This window comes from Haemorhous mexicanus, chromosome 15 (genome assembly GCF_027477595.1).
Source record: "Haemorhous mexicanus isolate bHaeMex1 chromosome 15, bHaeMex1.pri, whole genome shotgun sequence".
In the NCBI taxonomy this organism is placed as follows: Eukaryota; Metazoa; Chordata; class Aves; order Passeriformes; family Fringillidae; genus Haemorhous; species Haemorhous mexicanus.
Window position 1 is genome coordinate 5,767,563 of NC_082355.1, and position 24,473 is coordinate 5,792,035.

At 43.4% G+C, this 24,473-nt stretch overlaps 1 protein-coding gene across 6 annotated transcripts in view; it reads right to left on the bottom strand.

The window, feature by feature from the left end:
* The window catches only part of GRIA1 (glutamate ionotropic receptor AMPA type subunit 1), a 119,516-nt gene that overhangs the window by 32,122 nt on the left and 62,921 nt on the right, over positions 1-24,473 (bottom strand). For 5 of the 6 annotated variants that reach the window (XM_059860274.1, XM_059860270.1, XM_059860271.1 and 2 more), the window contains 6 exons: positions 13,645-13,806; positions 12,027-12,194; positions 7,350-7,454; positions 5,158-5,268; positions 3,989-4,195; positions 2,493-2,863 (listed from right to left, as the gene is read on the bottom strand). In XM_059860274.1, the coding sequence (XP_059716257.1) occupies positions 2,493-2,863; positions 3,989-4,195; positions 5,158-5,268; positions 7,350-7,454; positions 12,027-12,194; positions 13,645-13,806 (1,124 nt within the window). The remainder of the gene's footprint in view (positions 1-2,492; positions 2,864-3,988; positions 4,196-5,157; positions 5,269-7,349; positions 7,455-12,026; positions 12,195-13,644; positions 13,807-24,473) is intronic. The other variant, XM_059860273.1, reaches the window with a different exon arrangement.

The window sequence follows — 24,473 nt, forward strand, 5'->3', positions numbered from 1 at the left end:
GCCTAGAGATGAAGGATTCAGAGCTTCCAGGATATCAGTCGACCTCCTGCAAAGAGGCTCTGAGCAGGTAACCCACAGCTCTGCTCTCTCTTGGCCATCCACAGGTCACCAAATTCACAGCGTGTCTTTAAAGTCCTTGGTAGATTGTCCCCAGTGCACTTAAACGCCTGTTTAAAGCTCTGCCTAGTAAGACTGTCCTTAAAAAGGACAACACTTTCCTTCAAAAGCAAATTTCTGTCTCTTTGGGGCACTGATGTTCCCTGGGGACTGGTCTGAGACTGAGGAATGCACATTTACAACAGCAAGTTATTGCTGCAAACCTCACCACCCGCTGTGCTGAGTGATGTGTCTGTGGTTTTGATCTTACTCTTTTTTTTTAATGATAAATACATAGTGGCATATGCACTTAAAACAAGCACGATCTGGAGAAAAATAACAAACAAACCTTCAGACAAATTTCCCCTGGTCCTTTCCAAAACAAAACTGAAATAAACAACCCAAAAACCTCTACAAAAACAAAATACACCCCTGCACTTGCTCCTTTCTGCTGGGGAGACAATGACAGAACAGATGTATAACAGAAGCTATTTATGTTGGTTAATGCATGGCTGGGGAGATGCTGAGAGATTGTAGAGATAAGTTTAGAAGCAAGCACATAGGAAATACATTAGAATAGAGCAGATATCCCCACCTGCCCACAGTGTCATTCTACCAAGTGTTCATTTCTAAGTCATGTGTCACAGAAATCCTGCACTGGGTTCGTGTGAAAAATACATGTGAAACAGGGAGCGGGCTCAGAGCCTTTCTGCACAACAACATCCTACAGAAATTCTCACTCTTCTGCTTCCTCCTGGCTTTCATATCACACAGAAATATCCCTCTCCCCTTACAACCATCTCAAGGAGCTGTACTCAGAGTACTGGGAGTTATAATAATTCCCATATTTAATTTTTAAGTTTTTATCATCTTGCCAATAGTTGTAGCAGTCAGAAACTGCTCTTGTGTTCCATGGGAAAATATTGGTTTCAATGAAATTGTAATTTTCATTATCAGGATGATTAAATCAACCAACATTAAAATAACAATGATGGAATAATTCTCATTTCCCATTTAAAAGCAAAATGAAACCACACTTTGAAATGGTGATTCAAAGGATCTTGTTTAGCTAGGGAAAATCTTGTTAGCTGGATCAAACCCACTGATCTTTCCCTGACACTTTTTATTAAAGATGGTACCAAATTTGCTATTCCTTAAAGCCTCAGCTTTTCACCTCTTCCTGCTCCTCCTTGGATCAGAAACCACCTATTGAAATGGCCTCAAAGGAAGACATTTTATTTCCTAAATAAAAATAATGACAAAAACAACAATGAGAATAAAATCACAATAACTTGATCCTAATGCATGGGGCTGGTTACAAGACAGCAATAAAACTGAAATTCCCTCTGCTGGGAAGACTTTCTGGATTCTCTGCCTGGCCTCCTACTAATCAATGATCAGATAATAAAACATATTCATAAAGGCTGTCACTACCAAAGAGCCCTGCAGGCTGTTACTTCCCTGCTATCACAAGCTCATTAACATTTGGATAAATTGGCATCTGATAGCCAAAGAGCTTGTGCTCAGTCTTCCCTGCCATCCCAGGGGAGCTGTGCTGAGCTGCAGAGTTATCTCCCCTTGTCCATGGAGCTGTGCCTCCTTCTCATCCCCTGAGCTTTGATGCCACCACAGCAGGCTGGAAATCAACCTCTGCCCACTGTCTTCACCCATAAGAGGGGTATTCCTGGGTGAAACTTCCTTTGAAGAGAAGGGAGACAAAGCCTTCAAAAAGAAGTAAAAATTATCCAAGAAAATCACAAGAGTCATTCGCCAAAAGTCCCTTTAGGAACACTTTGGATGTTGGGTCCTTGGAACTTTCAGGCAGCAGAACTATTGGCTGAAATGGGAAGCAGGATGAAACTTGGTCTTTCTCTAACTTTTTTAAAGGCCAGTAACAATTAAGCCACTCATTGTGCTCCACAATGTTTGGCACAGACCATACAACCTTTCAGCACCTACTAAATACAGCACTTACCTAAAACAGCACCTACTGTATTATTTCTCCCTACCTTGCTGAAAGTTTTTATCTTCCCTTAGAATCATCTATAGGGAATGCTAGAATCATCTTATTTCTAGTAGCAACAAAATAAATGACTGACAAAATTTGATTGCAATTGGGTGGCTCTAGAAAAGTTTGGTATAATTTCTGTAAATTCCCTCAAAAGAACTCCCCAAGAAAAATTTAAATGGTATTTTCATGGTGTCAAATTTGAGGTCCCAAGTTCACAGTTGTGAGACCAGTGAACTTTTGGATCCTTTCTGAGTCTGTAACTGATTCACAAAACTATACTTTGGTTCAGGAGTGGAGGTCAAAGTAGAACCTGTTCAGCTTCAAAGCACACAGAAAGATTAAACCATGAGAACTGGAAGAAAGTTCATTGGAGAAGGCAACCCACCTTGGAGAAATATCACATCCTTGCTGCATGAAAGCTCCTAGGGAGAACCAGAGGCTGTTGAATATCCCAAACTCATTTGTCTGGTCATTGGCTGGCTGGTCCCGTCCTTCCTCGTACTCCTCAGTGTGCCACTCGTAGGGGCTGAAGCGACTCACCAGGAAGAGGACAACGCTCACTCCAATGTAGGCAAAAACAATGCACATCCATATCTCATAGGCCAAAGGATCCAGAAAGGAAAAAACTCCTGGTTTGGACTTTTGAGGTTTTTTTATCATTATTGATATACCTAAACTCATGAATGGTTTGGAAAAGTCTATAACTTCTTCTCGAACCAGGGTAATGGTTAATGGTGCCACAGCCACATCTGCCCTCTGAAAAAGGAGACAGAATAGAGATTTTGAGACTGGTGGATAAAATGTATCTACTAACTGCTGTGTATGATCCTTTGATTTCTGTTTTACTTTGCTATCTCAGAAGAAATCAGACAAAACCAATTCCAAGAAAAAGGTTAAAAAGGAGAAGCCCATAATATTGGTGGATTATTTCCATTTTATGGCTACTGATTACCAGATCTGTTTTGAAATCACAGCACTTTCTTTTTGCAGCCACCCAGCTCTTCTCATCTGATTTATCCACTGATGTCACAATTTGATGAAGATGATTTTCTCTAAAAGAGCTTTATCATCCAGACATCAAAAGAGGCAAGGAAAGGCCAATCTCCTGAAAAAGGATGTCAGGATGTTTACGTCCATCAGGAACTGTCTTTTGATTGCATAACTGATGCAGGAGAAGAGGAAAAATGTTCCAGCAACACTGATATGCACTCTCCACGAATTTTGCAGTCCATCTTGAAAATGGAGAGGGAAATGCATTGAAATGGCTGGCAGCATTTACAGTGGAGCTACCATCAGAAGACAGATCATCCCCACTCCAACACAGTCTCACATGGACTTGGGGACTGATGTTCCCTGCATGATTTCCCTTGTAGGGAAAGGGAAATTAGACTCCTCTATCTGAGGAACGACCTAAACATCACAGAGCATGAACTATCACACCAAACCAGGTTTAGAAGTGTAGGGTGCAGGTATACATCCCTGATGATGGAAATGAGTGGCTGGACAGAAAGTTATCTCATCCTTCTATTCACCATTCATGTGCTGAGTGTTTGAAATTTTTTTCTTTCATCCTGCCATTACCATGCAAATATAAAACAGAGTAAAATTTGGAGATTCTACCCATGGGAAAGTATGACCTTTCAATACTTGTTCTTCTACAAATGTAAAGAAAAAGTATCTTGGAACTGTTGAAAGGAAACGTTCTGACATTTCCATAGGCACAGAATGTGCCGTCTCTCCCTAAATTAAAACATTTTACTTGGGCTGATTGTTTGAGCTGCAGTCCTCTGGAGAGCTCAGGCTGAGAGAGGGCAGGACTCCTTCTAACTCTGGAACGTGATCCCAGCTACCAAGAGCTAACTGTGGAGGTTGGAAACTCACCCCATAGACGAGCTCTCCCACCATGCCGTTCCAGGTCTTGGTGTCGGGGTCCCGCGCGCCGTACTTGCCGTCGCGCACGATCTCCAGCCGGTAGTGGTAGCCCACGTGTTTGGCAATCTCAGCAGCCAGCTCCACGCAGTAGCCCTCGTACCTCTCGTTGCCCTCAAACTGGTTGGCGTTCTTCTTGAGCATCACGTACGGGTCCTCCTGGCACACAGAAGAGCAGCATTGAGCCCCACTCCTCGTCCCAGAGGTGCACACCAGCTTCTGGTCACCCTGCAAAGCTCTAGCTCTGTGTTGCTGTGCCAACACACACAGCCAACACACCGTGGGCTTATTCTAGAAGGTACAAAGCCTGATTTATTTTTTTTTTTTTATTGTGGCATATTCTTTTTATTTATGCAGAATAGCTCCTGCAGTGATGAACCTGAGGGGAATGGAGTAGCTGGCGGGATTTGGGCAACAAACCTTTCAGTGTAGTTCTGTAAGGGGTATTTAATGTATCTGAGCTGTGAATTTTTAAAGGCATGCCTGCCTGTGTGGGCACAGGGAGAATCAAATCTGCTGGACAGGAGAGAGCCCTAAAGTGTTTAACTCAGTTTGGGCATTGTGCCTTCTCTGCAGACTCCCAGTAAGCAATCAACAAACAAATTAGTAATTTTTCATGTTTCTGCAGGGTAAGTGTATACATTGACACAATACATGATACCATACATTGTGGGCTACCTATTATTCCTTCGTGATTACAGTGGAGATTTGCTTTTTAAAGCAATGATTCATCCTCTCCGAACAAAACAGCTTATCCTTCCCAAAACTGCAGCCCCCATTCTGTGGGATAAATACAAACCACAGGTACAATGCTCCTGATTTGCCTGTGTTGATGCTGCTACTATCTTGTCATAATCTTTTGTGTTTTCTACACTTAAGCACGAGAGCTCTTTAATACCTATTTAATCAGCCACAGCAATTTGCAGATACCTTTATGGAGCTGGCAGGAAACAGTAAGTGCTATTATTGTTGTTCTTGTTATTATTATCATTATCATTATTATTATTATTGCTATTACAAATATGATATAATACAAAGAAGGGCTCACGAGTGGGAAGAGGGAGCTGCACATCAGGGAGATGGGGGAGACGGAGAGCTGGCATGGAAGTCATGGCACTTACCAGGATAGTTGTGACTATGTAGGTCCTGTTCTGCAGGCTCGTAGACTCGTTGCCACTTTGAGTATCCACAGCTATTGGGACCAGCTTCTCATCTTCATTCCAATAACCAATCTACCCAATACAAAACCAGGATTAATATGGCTTTGGAATATTAGCCAAGGTACAGTAACAGGGTCATCCAAGCCAGATCAGCCTTCTCTGCATGTGCATACCCAGCCAGAAATCTCCTCTCCTGATTTTTCATGCCTTTGGTGAGGGGGACAGGGAAATTCCCCCTCCCACTGTGCCTCCAGCCTGAAAATAATAATGTGCATGATGTGCTACAGTAGCACAGTGCTTGTATGCATGCAAAAACATTTCTCACATTGTACTGGTGATTATTGCCATTCCTACGAAGAAAGTTCACACTTTCCCTGTGTGACTTCCAAAATTATTCTAATGGTGAGCTTGCCTGCTGCAGGTGCAGGTGCTAGAGAGTGATGGAAAATTATCCTGAAGCTGAAATCTTGCATGAATACAGGACTGACTCTTGGGACATCTTGAGACAACAGGATAAAAAATCAAGTCAGAACTTCCCCCCCATTCCTCTGCCAGTGTCAAAAAGTTTGGGGTTATGAATAAACTGAACACTTATGAAGGGAAAAATTCTGAGGTTAAATTCTGCTTAATAATAATCAGGGATTTGGGCAGCTCTATCACTCCTTGCAGGTAAAGCATAGTGCCAGCAAATATCTCTAGGAAGATCATGGTTGAGGTTATCCACTTGGAGGGCTTGATTTTATAGGAGGTTTTGCATCACCTCATGTAAGAATGAACCTGCCTGAGTTCTGCTCATATGAAAGGAATTTCTTATCATAAATGGAAAAAGGTATTAACCAGGGCATGACCAGGAACCTGCTGATGGCAGATTAGAGATCATGACAGCTGAGGAGAAAAAAAATCTCTGCAGGCTTCTAATCGCTCTTCATTGCACAGACAAAAAGAATGGAAAGTCAGGAAAGGGCTTTCAAAGCTCTGTCCTAGGGCAACAAAAGTGGAGACATGGATGTTTGCTTTGCACCTCTCAGCTGGTGGATCTAAATACAATATGCATGATGGCAATGATGTACATGTCTTCCAAACAAATATTATTTCTGGTGGTAAATACATAGAAAAATCAGTGCACTCAGCCACTCAATTTCCTCTCCTCTAGACTCTCTCCAGATTGCCAACTTTACTTATTGAAGTTCAGAGACTCAAACTGGGCATGATGCTGCCTTTGTCCTCTTATGAATACTTTGCAGTGGAGGATGACTGCTTTGTACATCTTCAAAATGACATTTATTTTATTTGTCAAAGAAAATTTGCCTTTTTTCACTGGACTGTGGGGGGCTTTGATCTCACACTTGCTGCTCTCATATGTAAGCATAAATTTGAGATAAGGGCTGTAAATATGGAACTTTCATTATTTACATTTTTCTTAGTTTCAAACAAGTTTTTTATCTTTCAAGGGCCTGAGGAGATGCAGAGAATGTCCCTTTCCAAAAAATGTAGTAACTCTCCTTTATCAAGGAATAACTGAGTTATTCTCTGTTCTTCAAATACATGGTATCTAAAGTGGGACATAAGCACCTAGAGTCAGATTTTCAAAAGGATTCATGTTTCAAGGGCTTGGCATCTCTGAATAAGGCCAGATTTTTCAAAGAGCCTGGGATACAGAAAGGGATCAAGACTTCAGAAGAGCACAAAGGTCTGTGTAGCTATTGGGACGTGGTTAGTGGTTAAGCTTTTGTCACTTCAAGGAGAGCAGAATTAGGTCAACATAGAGGGTTCACTTACAATGGTTGGGGCAAACAGCTTCTGCCTGCCTCTGCCTTTGTTTATCCTTGGAAAAGTGGAAGGGCAAAGCCAGACCTAGAGCTGGGCCTGCACCAACACACTGTGCCAATAGCAAAGGTGAGCTGACCAAGTTTTAGCATCCTGGAAAATTTTTGCCACACCAGAGATGCCCTTGTTGCTGTTGATAACACCCTTCAAATGTTGTAATTTTTTTAGCAACACACCACGAGTCCTGCCTAGTGCTTGGCTTTGCTCATGCCTAGAGCTGGGAATGCCCTTGTTGTGCCTCCACTAACAAGCTTTCATGAACAGGAATGCCTGCTGAGACCCAGCCACGCTGCTGACACAGGATGTGAGGTCACTCCCTGCCTTACCTTTCTGATCCCATCGTGCTTCATCTCAATCACGTGGAGGGTGTAGTTGGTCCTGCGTCCTTTCTCGTTAAACTGAACGTTGCCAGACAATCCTTCAAAACGGACCTTAAATACACAAATAGCAATGAAGACAGCAAATTGGTCAACTTCTCATGCAGTGGTGATTCAGCAGCAGTGAGAGGGGAGGGGAAGAAGGATGCTGAGTGCAGTCATTACTCTCAATTCCATGCAGGGGAGGCAGCATATCTGCCTGAAACTGGTTTGTCACTAAGGCTCACTCTTTACAGCATGCCTGGCCATGGGAACAGCCATCCTCTTAACTGACTCTTTCATTAAAAAACCCTTTCTCTTAAAACTCAGTGGTTTAAAACATAGAGCAGCCCAAGAGCTAGATCACCAATGTAAGCCCATCACCTCTTGGGATGTGACAGTGAGCTAAATCAGCTCTGAACCCCTTGAGTTTGCAGGGTTTTGTATTTTCTAAATCTGATCTGGAGTCAGGATTTGGTAAAGAATTTGTCAGCTCAAATCAGGAATTGTAAATCAGGAGGAAATATGAAACCATGGCCACAGCTCCCAGCCATTATTTTTCGATAGAGAGGAGTCTATAAGTTATCAAGCAAATTTAATTACCTCTGCACCAGATTAATAAAATCTAACAATTTAGTATTGACATTTGCTTAGGAAACTCTGAACCGTAAATCTCTGCAGATAATGCAGCCGAGCTCAAGTGAAGCTCACATCACATCCCACATCCTAAACTTCCCCTGCTGCAAAAGTGCCCAGCCTGAAATGGAGAAGGGCTCCTGACTGGAATCACACACTCTGTGGGGATCAGGCAGTGGGGACCAGGAACACGGAAAAATTAGTGCAGATTTGGGTTTCTATGGAGACCACCCAGAGAAGTGCTCTTTTTCTGCCTTTCTACTTGTTTTGGACAAACCTCTTGTCCCTGTAACTGAAATCTTCCCACATGAAAAATGGGGACAGCTATTTAACAGCCATTTTAAATGCCCTGAGATCCTCAGAATAAAGACCCATGGTGAAGAAATGAGGCTGTATCATTACAGAGGAAATCTGTTGTTAATCTGGTTAAGCCGTGTTTGTTTTCCAGCTGTTACAACAAAGGTTTGTCATGAAAATGAACATCTGCCAGCATTTTCTGAAGCTCTTTTAAATCAAAAGGTATTCCTTGTGACATTTGGACAAACATGCTTTTCCCTTTTCACAAGACACAACATGCTCATAAAAAATAGATGTGCTGAAAAAGCGCCATTGTCTTAAGCACTCCCAAGCCTGCTTTTTTTCATGTCTCCTTGGTTTTCCTTTCAGGTTCTGACCCATTCTGAAGCTCAGGTCACAAGTGCTTGTGCTTTGTATGCACTAAAAGGCAGGTTTACAGCATTAATTTCTTCAGTCTGAGGGAATGAAATCTTAATCCTGTGCTATCCATGTGGCACTGAAAAGGCATCTCTGCTATCCATGCTGCAGGAGGCAGCACAGCTTTTCTGCCATGCACCATCCTCTGAAGGTAAATGCAAAATACAAAAATGCAATGCAAAATGCAAAAAATGCACTGCAAAATGCAAAAATGCAGTGCAAAGTACAGTGAGGGCTAAGCACCAATCAAGTCAGCTGAAGACACTTAAGCACGTTTGTGTGTAAGACATGGATGGGCATGTGGCTCTTTGCTGGCACATCTGGAGCAGAAGGATGCTGTTGTGGCCTTCTGTTTTTATAGGGTTAGTCAGCAGTTATGGACTAGCTTTCTGCTTGTTAGATGTGCTGACCCCATAATGATAAAAAAGAATTTGTTTGAAATTATCATAACCTTTTCAAAGTAAAATTGAAATCTTAGTGTAGTGGTTTTAAGCAATAGTTTGTAGGTCTTTTCCTGAAAAAAAAAAAAAAGAAAAGAAAAAAGGTAATTATCTTTAATAAAAACATACATTCTTCTTGAACACGCCAGATTTCTGTTTTTTAAAAAATGAAGAATGCTTCTTATTTCATTTCATCTTTATTCCTGCCATCCATGAATCCTTGTTAGGTGGGGGTCAGCCTATTCCCCCAGACAGAACAACAGGACAGAAGGAAATGGTCTCAGGTTGTGTCAGGGGAGGTTTAGATTGGACATTAGGAAAAAGTTCTTCTCCAAAAGGGTTGTCAAGCATTGGATGGGCTGTCCAGGGAGATAAGTGTGGAGTCACCATTTCTGGAGGGATTTAAAAGATGTGTGAATGTGGCAGTGCTGGGGACATGGTTTAGTGGTTCAGTGAACTTGGAAATGCTGGGATGTTTGGACTCAATGATCTTAGACCTTCCAACCTAAATGTTTTTATGGTTCTGTGGTTCCTTCCTACACTAAACAGGAATAAGGCAATTTGGGAGCTTATTCCAGATGTTCGAGTAGAAGCAAGTAGAGAAAACTTTTGCTTTTAAAAGCCTATAAAACTTTAGTTAACAAATGGGAGGTGAAGAGAAAGCACAGTGTGAACAGCTGTAAGAATTGCCTTAATTGTGAGTCTTTACAGAAAGGATAACTCAAACCTTCAATTTTATCATAAGTTATTCTAATTTCTTCTGCCTCTTTCTTGCTACATTACTAAATACTGGAAGATTATCAAATTCATACTTCAATTTTTTGCTAGGAGGCTCCTTGCCCTGCCTGTTTCAGTCTTTTATTTTGATCATCACAACTGAGCTAGTCAAGACTTTTAAAAATTATTATTTTTCATCTGTCTAGAAGCAACTTTTGCAAAGGGGTCTTTGTGCTCTTCACCCAAAGTCACACCAGCTGAAAAATGAGGACTTTTGAAATTGTTTTAATGAAGATATAAGGAAATTTCAGAGGATATTTTCCAACACACACAAAAAACCTGTGTTTTCTAGCTGTCTAATTGTGATATCTTATTCTCATAAATTCAATAAAGAAAAATGCTGGAGCAGCTATTGCTCATCAGAAGACTTCCAAGTATTTAATGTTTATTAGGTAACCTATCTCCCTAATGCATCAGGGAGGCTGATTTTATTATAAGGGCTTGGAGAAGCTGTGACAGTGATTTGCCCAAGGTCATGCAGAAAGTCAGTGACAGTCTTGGGAACAAATTGAATCCAAGCAATAAAATCAAATCAGATGCAAGATTTGGTTTTAAAGGAATTGTTGTTTACTAGGAAGCCAAAACCAAATCAAAATAAAATACTCGAGGAACTTTACATATTATACGAATGAGCCACATAAATGTTTGGGGTCTTTTGCCTTCTTCACAGTAAAGGAAAGAAGATGGGATAAGCTATATTTGGATAACACTGAACTAGCAGTATTTGCAAGGAATCCATCTATTTCTGTCAGGAAAAGAAAGAAAAGTGCTAGAAAAAAATGTCAGTCTTGAAATTTAATGAAATTTTAAAATATTCTACCTTGGCAAGTGTTTGATAAGAGTGAATTATTTTTCTCTCTTGCTGTAAGTTTCACATTGTATTTTTGTTTATTCAAAAATCTAAATTTTATGCAGGAGGAAAAAAAGCAAGACTATCAGATTTGAGGAATAAACTACCTAAATGGCTGCTCTTAAGACTTTCATGAGCCCTCACAGTATGAAACAAGCTATAACCTGCACTTTGAGAACATTTTGGTGACAGCCAACACATAAGGCAAAATTCACATGCATTCATTAGCAGGCTGGAACTGAAGCTGAGTGCACAGAGAGTCAAATAATCTGCCGAAAACACAGTCTGAGCAGGTCTGTGTCTTAGGGAGGGGAGCATAAAGATAGGGACCCTTTATGGGATAATATTTTGGCTTTAGAGCAACAACAGAAATCAGAACAGGCAAGGTGTCCTAGGGTGATGTTATGATTCTTGTATCCCCAGTCATCTGTTCTGTTTATGCTGGATATCATGTTCTGTGCCTTCAAGACTGGCTCTGAAGAGTGAATGTTTTGTTTTGGTTTTGTCATCAGCCTGCTCCCCCACGGCTGGTGGGACACAGAGACAGGGCAGTACATAGTGCAGCTTTTGCTTTCTGCGTGGCTTTTTGCTTTGCTCTTGTTCCTGCTTTGCTCCTGCTTTTTGCTTCTGCTCATTAGTCTGTTTAGCTAAGCAGTCTGAATTTTCCCTGGACTGTTTTTCCATTCCCTTTTTTGGAACCACTCGAGCCTGCTCCGGACTGGGACCTGGCAAACACTGAGAGTTTGCACCTTGAGGCTGCAGCAGCTGCCCCAGTGCCGGAGGGACTGATAACAGAGCGACCACCCCAGGAGAGACTTTCTGAATTTGTCATCTTTTCAGAGCAGTGAAAGAGTGGTGTCACCTAGTATTGTTCATTTTGTGTGCTGGGGGTGCTGTTCCTGCTAAATAAACAGGTTCTTTCCACCTCTCCCCAAGGAATCTTTCCCAAACCGGCTGTGGGGAGGGGCTTTACTTTCTGGAGGGGCCCCCTTTTGGAGGTTTTCTCCCAAATTTGCCCTAAACCAGGACACATGAACACATCAGATGCTACCAGGAAAAGCAGTTTGCTGGAAGCACCCCTGAGCTTTTCAGACCTCTCTTCTCCAGAAGGATCAGCTCCTCCTCATCCCAAGGGATTCGTGCTTCTGCTGCTGCCCACTCGTCCTGCCCCACCTCAGGCTGTGCCCAGCGTGTCCCCAGCACGCCCACACCCCCAGGCTGGTTGCCAACCTGCTGCAGGGCTCTCTGGATGTCGATGCCCTGTCCCCAGGGCACGGCGGGGTTGGCCAGGCAGTCGCCGGCGTTGCCGCGGCGGGAGATGTCGATGCGCTGCCGCCGAAGGTTCTGGAAGGCCTCGGCCATCACCCGCACGCCGTCGTAGGTGAGCGCCGACGTGTACTGGAAACAGAAAGGGCACTCGGGGTAACCCTCCAGCTGGCTTGCTCTGATGCTGTTTGGTTTTTACCTTTTTTTTTTATTTTATGCGTTCCCTGTATTCTTTGTACATGTATTTGTAGTTCTGTAGCCTACATGTATCTGTAGTTCTGTAGTTGAGAGCAACTCTTCAAGATACATTTTATGGACAGAGCACAGCTAATGATGAGGAAAGGACTCCAAAGCAAGACTTGACCTGAGAAGAAATTACATCACCACTTGCCCTCTAATTGGTGCTTTTTATCAATTCTGTTAATTCCCTAAAACCTATAAAAATGTACTCATCCCTGTGGGGAAAGGCTTCTGTGGACATCTTTCCATAACTACCCCTGAAAGCCTTCAAATAAAAATCCACTCTTATATTGCCTCCTTACTAAAAGTATCTCGAGTTTCATTTCCAGGTTAAGAAAATAGCAACAGTCTGTCCACACCTCCTGTCTATGAAGTTCAACAGCATCTTGCTCCCTGTAATCTCCACTGCCCAGCTGACTCCTAAAAGTTGGTTTTGACTTTCACAGCTGGGAAGTGAAGGAGAAGCTCCTGAATTCACTCCCTGAAGAAGACTCAGCCCTAAAAGTCCTTCACCTCTTACCCAAGCATTTGTGTTTAATCAGAAGCATTGACCTGAACTTTGAAGGAGCACATTATACTGTGTAAATGTGAGCTACATGAAATCAAACAAGGGACTTTTTCTGGTCACAGATGGAGACCAGAAAATTCCATCTCAATTGGCAAAAATTCTGCAAAACATGAGTTTATTCAAGCAGAAACTTGAACAGAAAGCAGTGTAAAACTCTTGGCAAGAACCATTAGTGTTAGCTCTTTTTGCTGGGATCACCTACTGTTTTAGTTATTTTCAACTTTCTTAAACTAATCCCAAAGCTAACATTTCTATGGCAGAGTGTTTGTCACAAATATATTCATTTTCAAATATTAAACAGAAAAAAACAACCTCTCCCTCCACTCATCCCTCAACAGCTTCAGGGCCTTCTGTGTCAGGAATTAAAATACTTTTCCCCTCTGTTGTACGCACTGATTTGAAATTCTCAAAAAGAACATCTGGAAAGACTTTATTATCACTGGATGTCTTGTAAACAAGTCAAAGGTTAAGGACTCAAAGAGGCTTTTTGTTTTTTATATATTGAACATTATGAGATATTTAACTCTTAGCTTCGAGGGGGTGAAAACTGGGAGAGTGAGTGAATACATTAAATTTTGTGTTTCTTAAGAGGCAGTAACTGCAGCCTAGTAAAATTCAGATAATGTTAAGGCAAATGGAACAGCTAATATTCATAATTACACTGAGAGTTTCTCAAGTGAGAATAAAGAGCCATGTGTGATCACAAAGAGGTGAGCATAACTTGAACTGAGCCAGATGGAACCAAATGAAATGCATTTTTTTTATACCACTTGCCTTTGGCCTCTTCCAGTCCACACGTGGATGCTCTCTTGCATCATTATTCCTCCACTGTTGCATGATCCTGGCAGGAACAGTATCTGTGTAATTCACCAGCTGGAAGCCAGTGACATTGGCTCCACTCTCTCTGAATTTGGTCAGGTCAATGTCCATGAATCCCTGGGACAGGAGAGAAATGGGAGAAGCTCATCAGAGGAAGACACATCTAGATGGGAAAGAGGAATCCTGCCTATGGATGAATATGGCAGACAGCTCAGGAGAAATATCTTCCCTCTGGGAGGAAATGTCCAACTCAGGAGAGGCACCAGTTCCCCAACCATGGTGTGAACTTGCTTTTCTCACAGGTTCTGAGCTGGCCATATCCTGCAGTTACACCCAGGGAGACAAATAATCATATTAACAACAGCTCACTTGCAAGAAAGCTAGCAAAGTAATGGAAAAATGTATCCTGAATAATGGATAAAATGGACAAAATTTGTAAAATATATTAAAAAGTATTTGTCAACCAGCTCTAAAATTTACACAGAATTGTTCACCCACAGAATTGTTTACCCAGTCCATTTTCATGGACTCAGTAACCACTGGATGGGCTACTTCTTTTCAAATCACAGCTCATAGGAAAAAACAAATTCTGAGCAATGAAGTTTCAGCAGATGAGGAAGGAACTGACTGGTCAGCTTCTTAAAGGAGTCTTACTATTAGAAGAGCCAGTTTATAGAATTTGCTCATTTGGGAGAAAAGAAGGTGCTTTTCTAGACTTTGGATTACTAATGAAATAGATTTCTTTCATTTCCTTATTGTTCTTGTGCACTTCTGGCTCTCTGCATGTGATGAACACGTGTGCAAACACACATGTGCATTGATCAGGGTGGCACTGCAGAATTAGTCACCCCCTTGAGTCAGAGGCGAAAAATTAATTAGAGACACACTGCAATATGGAGGAAGGGGTGATTTCTTGGTGTCCCAGCTTCGATCCCAGCTCTGCAGCCCTGCTGCTGTGCAGAACTCTTTGCTGTGGCTCCTTGCAGAGGTGCTGGGACAGGAATTGTGCACTCCTGCTGTGTGTGGGACAGGCTGAGCTCTGCTGCTTTTTTCTTTAGGAACACAAGCACAAGAGATGTACTCAATTATTTGCACTGGCACCATCAGCAGCCTTAATGCATGAGGGGAGATGAACGGGACGACAGTCACAATGCCATCAGCTGAGCAGCAGAAGGGCTGGCTGGAGCTCTGCCTTCCCCCTGCCCTGCTGCTGAGTGTTCTCTGCAGGCTCCTTCTCAGCCTGCCACGGATTTCTCTCCCTTGCTTATTCCCAGACTCACCATGATGGTGTGAGCTAAAAAAGCCAAGTTACGTCATTTCCAGGAAAACACCAATCAGGATCCCCAGATGATGCTCTCTGTTCACAGGCTGAGGGACCTAATTAGCTGATCAGCTTCCAAAGTCAGGATGGAGCCATTAGATGGGAACTGTTTTGGGAATAGACCTTGCCAGGAAAAGACTAAAATGCCCTCTCACATAAGTGTCAGACTGGGGGAGTCATAAGTGACTCAAAAATTACTTTAAAGACTTTCATATTTTTTCTTCCAGCATTTTGTAGGCAATTTGGCATCCACTTACAAGGCTGAGGATTGGATACTGGTGTACAGATGCTTTAAATAGATGGCTTGTTTTGCTTCAAAGTACAGTGATTTAGGTTAAAAGAAAAAAAGTGGTATTTTGTGCATGCATACTCCCCAGAATGCTGGTTAAACCCACATCAATCTTGTTTGTAATTGCTGGCTTGGGGTTTCAGAAAGCCAAAGCTGTGATTAATGAATAGGAAATGCAGCAGGATGATTGTCCCTGACATCTTAATGCATTTCAGGCCAAGTGGGTTTTGACACATAGAGCTCCTAAGGTTCAGTAAGAGGGACCTCACAGGTTGCCAACTGGTTATTCATGGCTAGGACCAAATTACACTGACATTTTGCTCCTGGGAGCTACTCGGGGGAAAAAGATCTGTCAAAAGAAACTATGGCAAAGCAACTTGAAGTTTGTGCAACCAGCTCCTCTTTGGGAGACCTACAAAGGCATGAAGAAAAGTCCAAGTTCACTGCAGAGTATGAATAAGATGAGTGGTGTGTTAAGCCCCCTCAGAATGCAGATTTAAATAGGAAAAAAACCAAAGTTATGACAGCAGTGATGAGACAGCAGTGGTTGAAACCACTGTATTTCACTGCTTTCCCCAAACAAAACCATTCTAAAACTGAAGCAAATATTCAACAATATTCATTGGGATTCATTGCATGAAATTGGGATTCATTACATAAAAATTTTAAATAGCCTGAATAAATGACAGGAATTATTTCTTCCTGAAGATTGTACTAGCTTTTTCCCACTGATTTTTGACATAATTCAGGTTCTTTAAAAAGTGTGGAGACCTCTGAAGATTTTCCAGTCATTTAAGGCAGTTGGGACCATAGAGAACATCATTAAACTTGAAGACATCTTTGCATTTTGGCTGCCATCAACGGCTGAAATAATTGTTTTCACCTGTTATCCCTCCTTCACATGCCCCAGCACAAGGATATTATAGGAATGCTCCTAATTACAAGGAATTTTAATTACTGAAATCTGCTCAGAGCAGGTCTGGGGAACATGAGAGCCAATGAACATGGAAATCCAGAGGTCAAATATTTTAGAAAATAATTCCCAAAGCAGGTGAGTTCTTGCTCAAACATATAAACAAAAAGCCATCAAGAGTTATGCAGACTGGTTTTTGAAAATGCTTCTATTAACAAAGTGGCAGCAGGAATTCAACATGCTTATCTGTCCTTCTGGAATATCAGTCAGTGCTTGTAGGAAACAGGAGAACAAGAGAATTACAATATTTGCAACTAAAGAAATCATCAATCATCTGTCACTTTGTACTAACTATAGACACATATTGCAAAAAAGAAAAAAAGAGAGATATTTTATTTAGTTTTCAACTGGCTGTGTATGGGAAACAGAAAATAAACTCTTAAAACTTGGCTAAGAAAAGACTGTAACCCATGACTAAGGGGCAGCAGCTGTGTTTTTGCAGTAATATGTTTAGCATCAACCAGTTTGGGAAAGAACTAGCCCAGAAATGCTTCCCTCTGTCATCCAACCAAGCACAGCAAGAAGTGAGCAGTGCCGGAAGGATGCAATCCATGTTGCCCCATGGAGTGATCACATGGTTTTGAAACTGTTCTTAAAATTTGCCAGGGAATACTGAAAAAACCCCACTTTGTAGCCATGTCTGGAGCAAGTTCAGGGAGATGAGCTGAGCCCCTGGAATCGGGCTGTGTGTGACTTTCTTCAAGCTCTTGGCACCTGAAGCATTTGGGATGTGTTTGTTGGACCTGCAGGGATCAGCCTTCTCCTCCCTGCACAGCACTGAAATCCCCCAGAGAGGAAGAGGAGGAAGATGGGAACTCAGCCTGCAGCCCCTCTGGAAAAGCAGGCACCCAGAGCAGCAGGGCAGTGCCCAGGGTGTAGGTGCTCCAGGGGAGACAAGGCTCCTGCAGGCACCCAGAGCAGCCCAGAGCAGCAGGGCAGTGCCCAGGGTGTAGGTGCTCCAGGGGAGACAAGGCTCCTGCAGGCACAGCTGTCCCTGGGAACCATCAAACATCCATCAGCCCCCTCCCAGCAGGATCAGCTGTCCCTTGGACTCAAACTCACTTCACAAAAGCACCTCAGCAAAGCAGAGGATGTGCCTTCCTGCCTTGCACATGCCTGGAAACTGCCTGGATCTCTCCAAATGCCACGGAATGAGCAGGCTGACAATAAACCACACAAATCTGGTTCCTCCTCCAGCCTGCTCTGACTCACAGCATCTGCAGCACACTGCTCCAGCAGCAGCCAGGCTGGGTTCAAAGGAGGGAACTTGCTCTTTAGCCCATACCACGGGCTCCTCTCTGCATTAATGGACCTCACAGAGCAATTAAGTGCAGGGTGTTGCTGTGAGGAAATAATATGGGCAGCTGTTACAGACCTTTTTGGCTTCAAATAGAAAACAAGTACTGGGAAGGGGTTTATCCTCCCTGTGCTTTCCTTGATGCATCTGTTCTTTATGCTCTTTTTAAACTGAAAGCAGTTTTCAGCCAAAGGTTATTTTGCTGTCCCATTTGCTGCCTTGGTTGCTGGGAGAGGCATCAGCAAGTCACACATTTATATTCCTATCCACTGCTTGTGGGCTCAATCATCAAAGGAAATGCATAATGCAAGAAGACTGATGACATGAAATGGGCCTCATGAATCCATCTTGATTAAGTGGTCCACAAAGGATCTGCCTTGAAAAGAAAGTCCCTCCAGAAATGAACCAGCTCCTGATTTATACCCTGGACACTGTGAGGAGCCAGACCACTGAGTGGGCAGCTGTCAGTGTAGGGAAAACCTCATCCCCTTGTCCACGACCCTCCTCAAATCCGGAGCTTCACAGACTGCCCTGCATCTCTCCTTTTACCCTCATATTGCACTGCCTCACTGTCCTAAACTCTGCCTCCTGATGACCCTTGGTGGCACAGCTGCTTGTGGGACACCATCTCAGCAATGGCAACGCACCCACAACTGCAGATTCTCTTTGTATTTCCCTGAGCTCACATTAACTGCTGGCCCTTTCCCTGCAGGTGCCTCCTGTGATGCCTTTGAAGCTGCAGAAGCATGGGCTGAGCTCTGGGCAGGCTGTGGGCTCAGAAACCACCCCACAGCCCAGCTGAAATCCTCCCTGCCTGTGCTCCAAGCCTCCTCCTTTCCTGGGATAAAGAACATTAGAGCGTCTCCTTGAAGACAGACACGTTTCTGAGAAACAGTTCTGTTTTCTCTCCTCCTGCTGCATCTTCTGAACTCTCCAGATCTCCCCCTGAGACTGGCAAACTCAGCTTTGAATGAGGAGAGGGGAAAACCACCCCTTTCTCTTGAATTGCCTGGAGAAGGCTTGTTGGCTGAAGGCAACAGAGCCCCCTGATCCCAGGGAGGAGTATTAGGTTTTTAAGTCTCTTTCTGTCTGGGATGAAGAGACTAGAGTCTGCTTTCTCTTTTTTTTAATAGGTTGCACACTGAAATATTCCTTTTCAAGCCAAAAGCATTTAAGCAATTCACTCTGAGCTTGGGTGGGTGCCACAGAAACCTGTGGCAGCATCGGGAAACTGGCCCAGCTCTGTTTAAATGCATGACTTGCAATGCCAGACTACTTCCTTGCAGCAGATTTTATGATTATAAGAAACTTTGCAAAGCAAAATTTTTGCTTCTGAATGGCTGTAGATCAGCTGAGTGAATACAAAGTGGCTGCTGTCATTCCAAGGTACACCAGTGACTTACTGCAGGGAGCAAGAAATGGAGTGTTTCCAGACAGAGCATCTCTAATGCCCCAAATTATCTTCAAGCTTAACTTGTCCAGTGAAGCATCATTCCTCACTCCCATCGCTTTGTATTAATAAGGAGGGTATGTCAAAAAAGAGCCCATCTGCTGTAGTCTCATTCCACTGTGCCTTCCAATGGGAGAGGAGTTCTCCTCTGCAGAGTTATTCATGTGTCAGATCCCAGTGGGGCAGCAAAACGTGTGAGTCCTCACTGGGACTTAGGAGTGAGTGAAGAAAGGGAAAAGAAAGACAGGAGAAGGGGGAACTATCAGACAGCTTCCCACCCCTGCAGCCTTATTGAGAGCGTTTTGTCCTGTCTGTAGTTGCAACACAAGCCAAGTGAGGTGAGAGTCCAGACTTTAAGCACAAGGGGCTGGAGGTGAACAGCAACTTTTCCTTGGTGCAGCTCTGCAGTTTATTCTTTTTTTGTGTATTATTTGCCCAATCTTGCAGCTGCAGCACATTGTGGGTATAAATGCCCATACACATCTTGTCAGAAGGCTCAGTGCAGGCAGGGGAAGGGATGTTCTAGGTGGATGTTTGTGCATTAGAGATCTTTCAGGGCATAAACTGATTTAAAGGTTTGGGAAATGTGCCGTGCAGTGGCAGATGCCATGAATTCAATCAAAGATATGATTAAGGGATGACCTGATCCCAGTTTACAAGGACCAAAACATCAGTAATGGAATATTTTGTCTAGCAAACAGAAGCATAAATCTGGTCGAGGAAGCTGAAGCTAAGCATGTTCTGACTAGAAAAGAGGACAAATGAAGTCACCATGAGGCAGATACTATGGATTTACACATCACCACTTGCAGCTGAGCTGGGATAATGGATTAGGAGACTGCAAATGGCTGAGCAAACCTGTTAGTTTAACACCATTTTGCTGAAGTTTAAGCAAACACATTTTTCCTTGCAATAGCTGTAATATAATCTGTCAGTTACTCACCTGATGCTCTGATTTTTTTAAGCCACAGTAAGTCACTCATGTTTTTGAGTCCTCATTAACTACTGCAAAAATCCTCCCAAGGTTGCTGTTCATATAATCCTGTGTGGGCAAGTTTTGTATGAAACCAGATAATTTCCTTATATGTGAGACACTCAAGTTCAAGAAAAATTTAATTCAGGGCACTGCTGTGTCTTTTACTATCAGTAATTCAGATGAGAAATTGTTATATGGGGTTCTTCTGCTTGATAATTTTTGAATCAGGACAGAAAAGCCGTTTGAAAGTGAAATGCAGAATTTTCACTGATATATTATACTATCTTTCTCTGAGCAGAAAATGAATTTTTCTCATGAGCCTACTTGCACAAACCTCTCAGGAAGCAGAAAGGTCTAACAAGCATAATTTTAGATCCCTAAAAGTAACTTAGGACACCTTTTTTTAAAAGAAGAGTATAAATTTTGCATCTTGAGACCTTGCCAGGATGAGAAGGAGATGCTGTACACATCCTTCTAGAAACTCCACAGAACAGAGTTTCAAATCAGTGAGTGATTCACACCTGAGCATTGCTTGTTTGTGCCACCAGCCAGCAGCACCTCAGGGGGCAGGGGACAGCACTGAGAACTGAGGGGGACTCAGATATACAGGGCAGCTTTCAAGCTGATGGGAGACAGAATTCCAACATTTCAGCTCCAGGCAAGCAGGGCATGCAGCCACAGCTGTGTGTGTCCTGCCCTGCTTTAGGGGAGCTGCTCTCTGCCTGTGGATGGCAAATCTGGGAGGGTTCCTCTTCTCTCTCTGCACCCAGTGTGGCTCTCACATTGCTGAGTCTCAGCCCTGGTGGTGCAGAAGTTCTTCCTCCTGTTTTTCAGGTGCAAAAAAATCAAAGCTGCCCATCCAACCCAGAGGGGAGCTGGATAAACCTAGCACATCTTGTCTGACTCCTGCAGGAGCCACTCTGCTGGCAAAGCTGCTGTGCTGGGGAAATGATGATGCAGAATGAATTTTGCCTTTTTTTAAATATATTCTCTAATATTTTTTACACCTGCATTTGTAGCTCTGTGGCCTATTGTATCTGTGGCTAGTTTCCCCAGTACTTTTCCCTATCTTCTCCCTAGGCAGAGAGACAAAACACATTCCAAGACCCCAATCCTATCTTGGTTCTTTCTGGGATGCAAGGCTGAAAAACAGCTCTTCAAGACACATTTTCACAAGCAAAGTTTAGTTTCCATCTGAGGGGGGAAGATTTAGAGATGCTTGAACTGGGGGAAATTGCATCACTTCTTGTGCTCCTAATTGGTGATTTTTGTCAATTATGCTAATTTGCAAAACTTACAACACTGCATTCACCCCATGGGGTGGTGGGCATTTTGTGAACATTTTTCCGTATCTGCCTCTGGAGGCCTCCAATAAAGACCAACTTCTATATTACCTCCTATATTAATATTTTCTCAAAAGTGTGTTATTTTATTTCTGGATTCCCTAAGGCATCACTGGTAACCTCCACCAGCACCACAACTGCCAGCAAAGGGAAACTGCCCATGGCCAAACTGAGTGCTGACACAGGCTGATGTAGAATGGCACAGGAAAAAGTGCTTATCTTTGCTAATCAACACAGTTTTTATCTTTACTTTTCCCTGCTACACCTGCCATCAGCAATCTCGTACACTTATCTATTCATCTTCAAAAAAAAGAGCCCTTGCTAAAAGAACAGCTTGGACTAATGCACCAGGAAAGAAAAAAGAGGCTAAAACACTGGATGTGGCAGCTGTCTTTCATACTTCTCTTTTAAAGACAGGTCACATGAATGTCCCTTATTTAATGACAAAGATTTTTCTCTGTCCAAGCTGATGCTCCCCCACTCCTGACATTAGTCAGCTCACATCCATGGCATAGGACAAACAGATACACAAAGCCAAGGTTGTGGGCAAAAAGCCTGAACATCAAAAGAAAGGAATCCCAGAAGTTTCTAAGCTTGTTCATTTAATATTGACTGTATTTTTTTTTTCCTCTTTGTGGTTGCTAGAACTGATGATCTCAAAGGCTGAGAACAAAGCTTAGAAAAATGAGACTCACAGAAACAAACACTTTTAAAAGTTGCCAAATCTCGTTGAGTTCCAGAGGGGAAAAGAGAGAGAGAGAGAGAGAGAGAGAGAGAGAGAGAGAGAGAGAGAGAGAGAGAGAGAGAGAGAGAGAGAGAGAGAAATAGAGAGAGAGAGAGAGAGGGAGAGAGAGAGAGAGACATGACTGCAAACTGCCAGTGCACCTGACAAACATCCAGGTTAGCTCTGGTAAAAGCTCACTGGGGTAACTCTGATGGGTACTGGTTAGAGACCAGGATTTCATCAGATTGCAAAAGCCATGAAGAGTGCCAAATTTGGCTCAAGGAGAGGGAGGGATGCTCACAGGAACCCTTCCCCTGACAGGGATGTTGCAGTCAGACCTTCATGGGATGGGCAGGGCTGGGGAGACAGGGGACATTGTGTCTTTAGCACATGTAGCAGTTTCAGAGAAGGATGTCTGGCCATGGCCTAGGGTGCAAAATGGTTTCATTTTGTTTGTGAACACAGAAATATTATTGTCTCACCTTGGCAACAGCAATTTCACTGAAAAAGAAAGCTGTTCCTGCTAGGAAACACCAGCTTTCACTTGCTGCTGTCAAATTCTGCTCAGCACTCTACTATAGCTCACCCAGAGCAGCTGCTGGGCAAACACAGCAAGGCTAATGCAAGGCAGTGACTGCTCATGGGTTGGCTGTGGCCAGACAGGGAATTCCTCCATTCTAAAATGTGCCTACGGGTGGCTTTTTTTTAGACCTTATTCAGCTTGTGCTTTGCCTTGCAAATTCATTTTGCATTCCTGATGGAACACCAGTTTGAAGCTGCTGCAAGTGGGCAGTGGTGTGCTGCTGCTTGGGTTTTTTGGCTCTGTATAGGTCTCAACAAGCATAGAGCTAAAAAAAGGAATATAAGTGGGGTTATCCAGAAATGTTTCCCAATATTTGCTTTCAATGTGTCATTTCCATAACTATGTCCCTATTTTTCCATGCCCAAGTGGGTTAGGCAAAAGGCAGAGGTTGGAAATTCCTCCTCTTGCTCCAGCTAGAGCAGGAAACTCGGTGGCTACGAACAGGCTGAGGATTCCCTTGGTTTGATCTTCATACAGGGTGAGAGTCCTACTCAGGACTGCCTCAGGCAGCACAGGGCACAAAAAATAACTCATTTGGAAACCCAGCACTTCCAGGTTTTAGCTCTTAATTTATTCTCTGAGGATCAGTGCTCCAGAAGGAGGCACTTCCCCAAGCAGGGCTGCTCTCCAGGCACGCGGGCGCGCACGAGGCTACGGGAGAGTGTGTGGGCAACGCACGCCCTGTCATCCTAGGACATGTCTGCAGGGGAAAATGAGGGGTGTTTCAGGTCTACCACTATGAGTGTGAGTCAGTGGGAATAAATTACAGCATGCTACACCCTCTGAAGGCTCTAATCCAGCCATGAGGTGTCCTCAGAAGGGGGTAAAACCTACTGTGATCTCTCGGATCGGAGCGTTCGCACCAGGGTGTAACCCTGCCAGAGGCCAGCTTCTGCCAATCTCTTATAAAATCCCTGGCCATCCCCACTGAGGGAGGCTGGCTGTCCTTTCTTGCTGCCCTGTGGTCTCAGAAACATGGGATCTTAGGCCCTTTTTGCCATTCTCCTTGCTAAACCCATCATCCAGTAGCTCTCGTGGGGGTGCAGCATGTTACAGGAGCTGATTTGGTTCTGGTGTCTGAACCTGCCCACGTTATTCTGCCCTGGAAAGGACCTTCTTAACCTTGAAGGGTGCCAGGATTTTCTTTTTTAATAGTTTTCCCATGTTGTCTGATTATTCCCTAGTCTTTTTTCTAAGTACTTCCCTCTCTGACTTTTGGCTCTTGTGTGATGCTGGGTTTTAAGGAGCAGGAAAGGCCAAAGGTAAAGCTTGAATTCCTTTCACTCTGCTCCTTCTCCCCAGAATCCAAGCTGCTTGGAAAGCACACCAGTGAGTTCTGGTGGTCCTGTCAGACACTGTGGGACCCAAAGCCCCCTCCACTGAACTGCAGTGGAGGCAGAATGTCCCTGCAGAGGGCCTGGAGAAATGAAAAGCCGTTTGCTCCAAGTTAATTATTTATAAACCCTGTTGGCTGAGTATGCAACCTCTCCCAGCCAGCTCTGTCCTCTCAGCATTTGTGCAAAGGCTGAGAAAACACATTAAAGATGGGACAAGTGTACTTTCTCTGGGTGAAGGTGAGGGAGAATGGTATCCTAAGAAATGTCCTTCAAATCTCCTACACCTGAGTGTTAGTTCAGCTCACCTCGTGCCTTTAATGCATTTATCCTTATGAAACTGCAGGGGGGAGAGGTGATCTTGTCATTCAACCTTCTGTGTGGGTGTCCTTAAAATTGCACAGACATGCTCACTCCAGTGACTCCAGCTCACTTTCCAGCTTAACTTTAATGAAGGAACTTTCATAAACATCCAGGACCTGGGTTATGGCAAA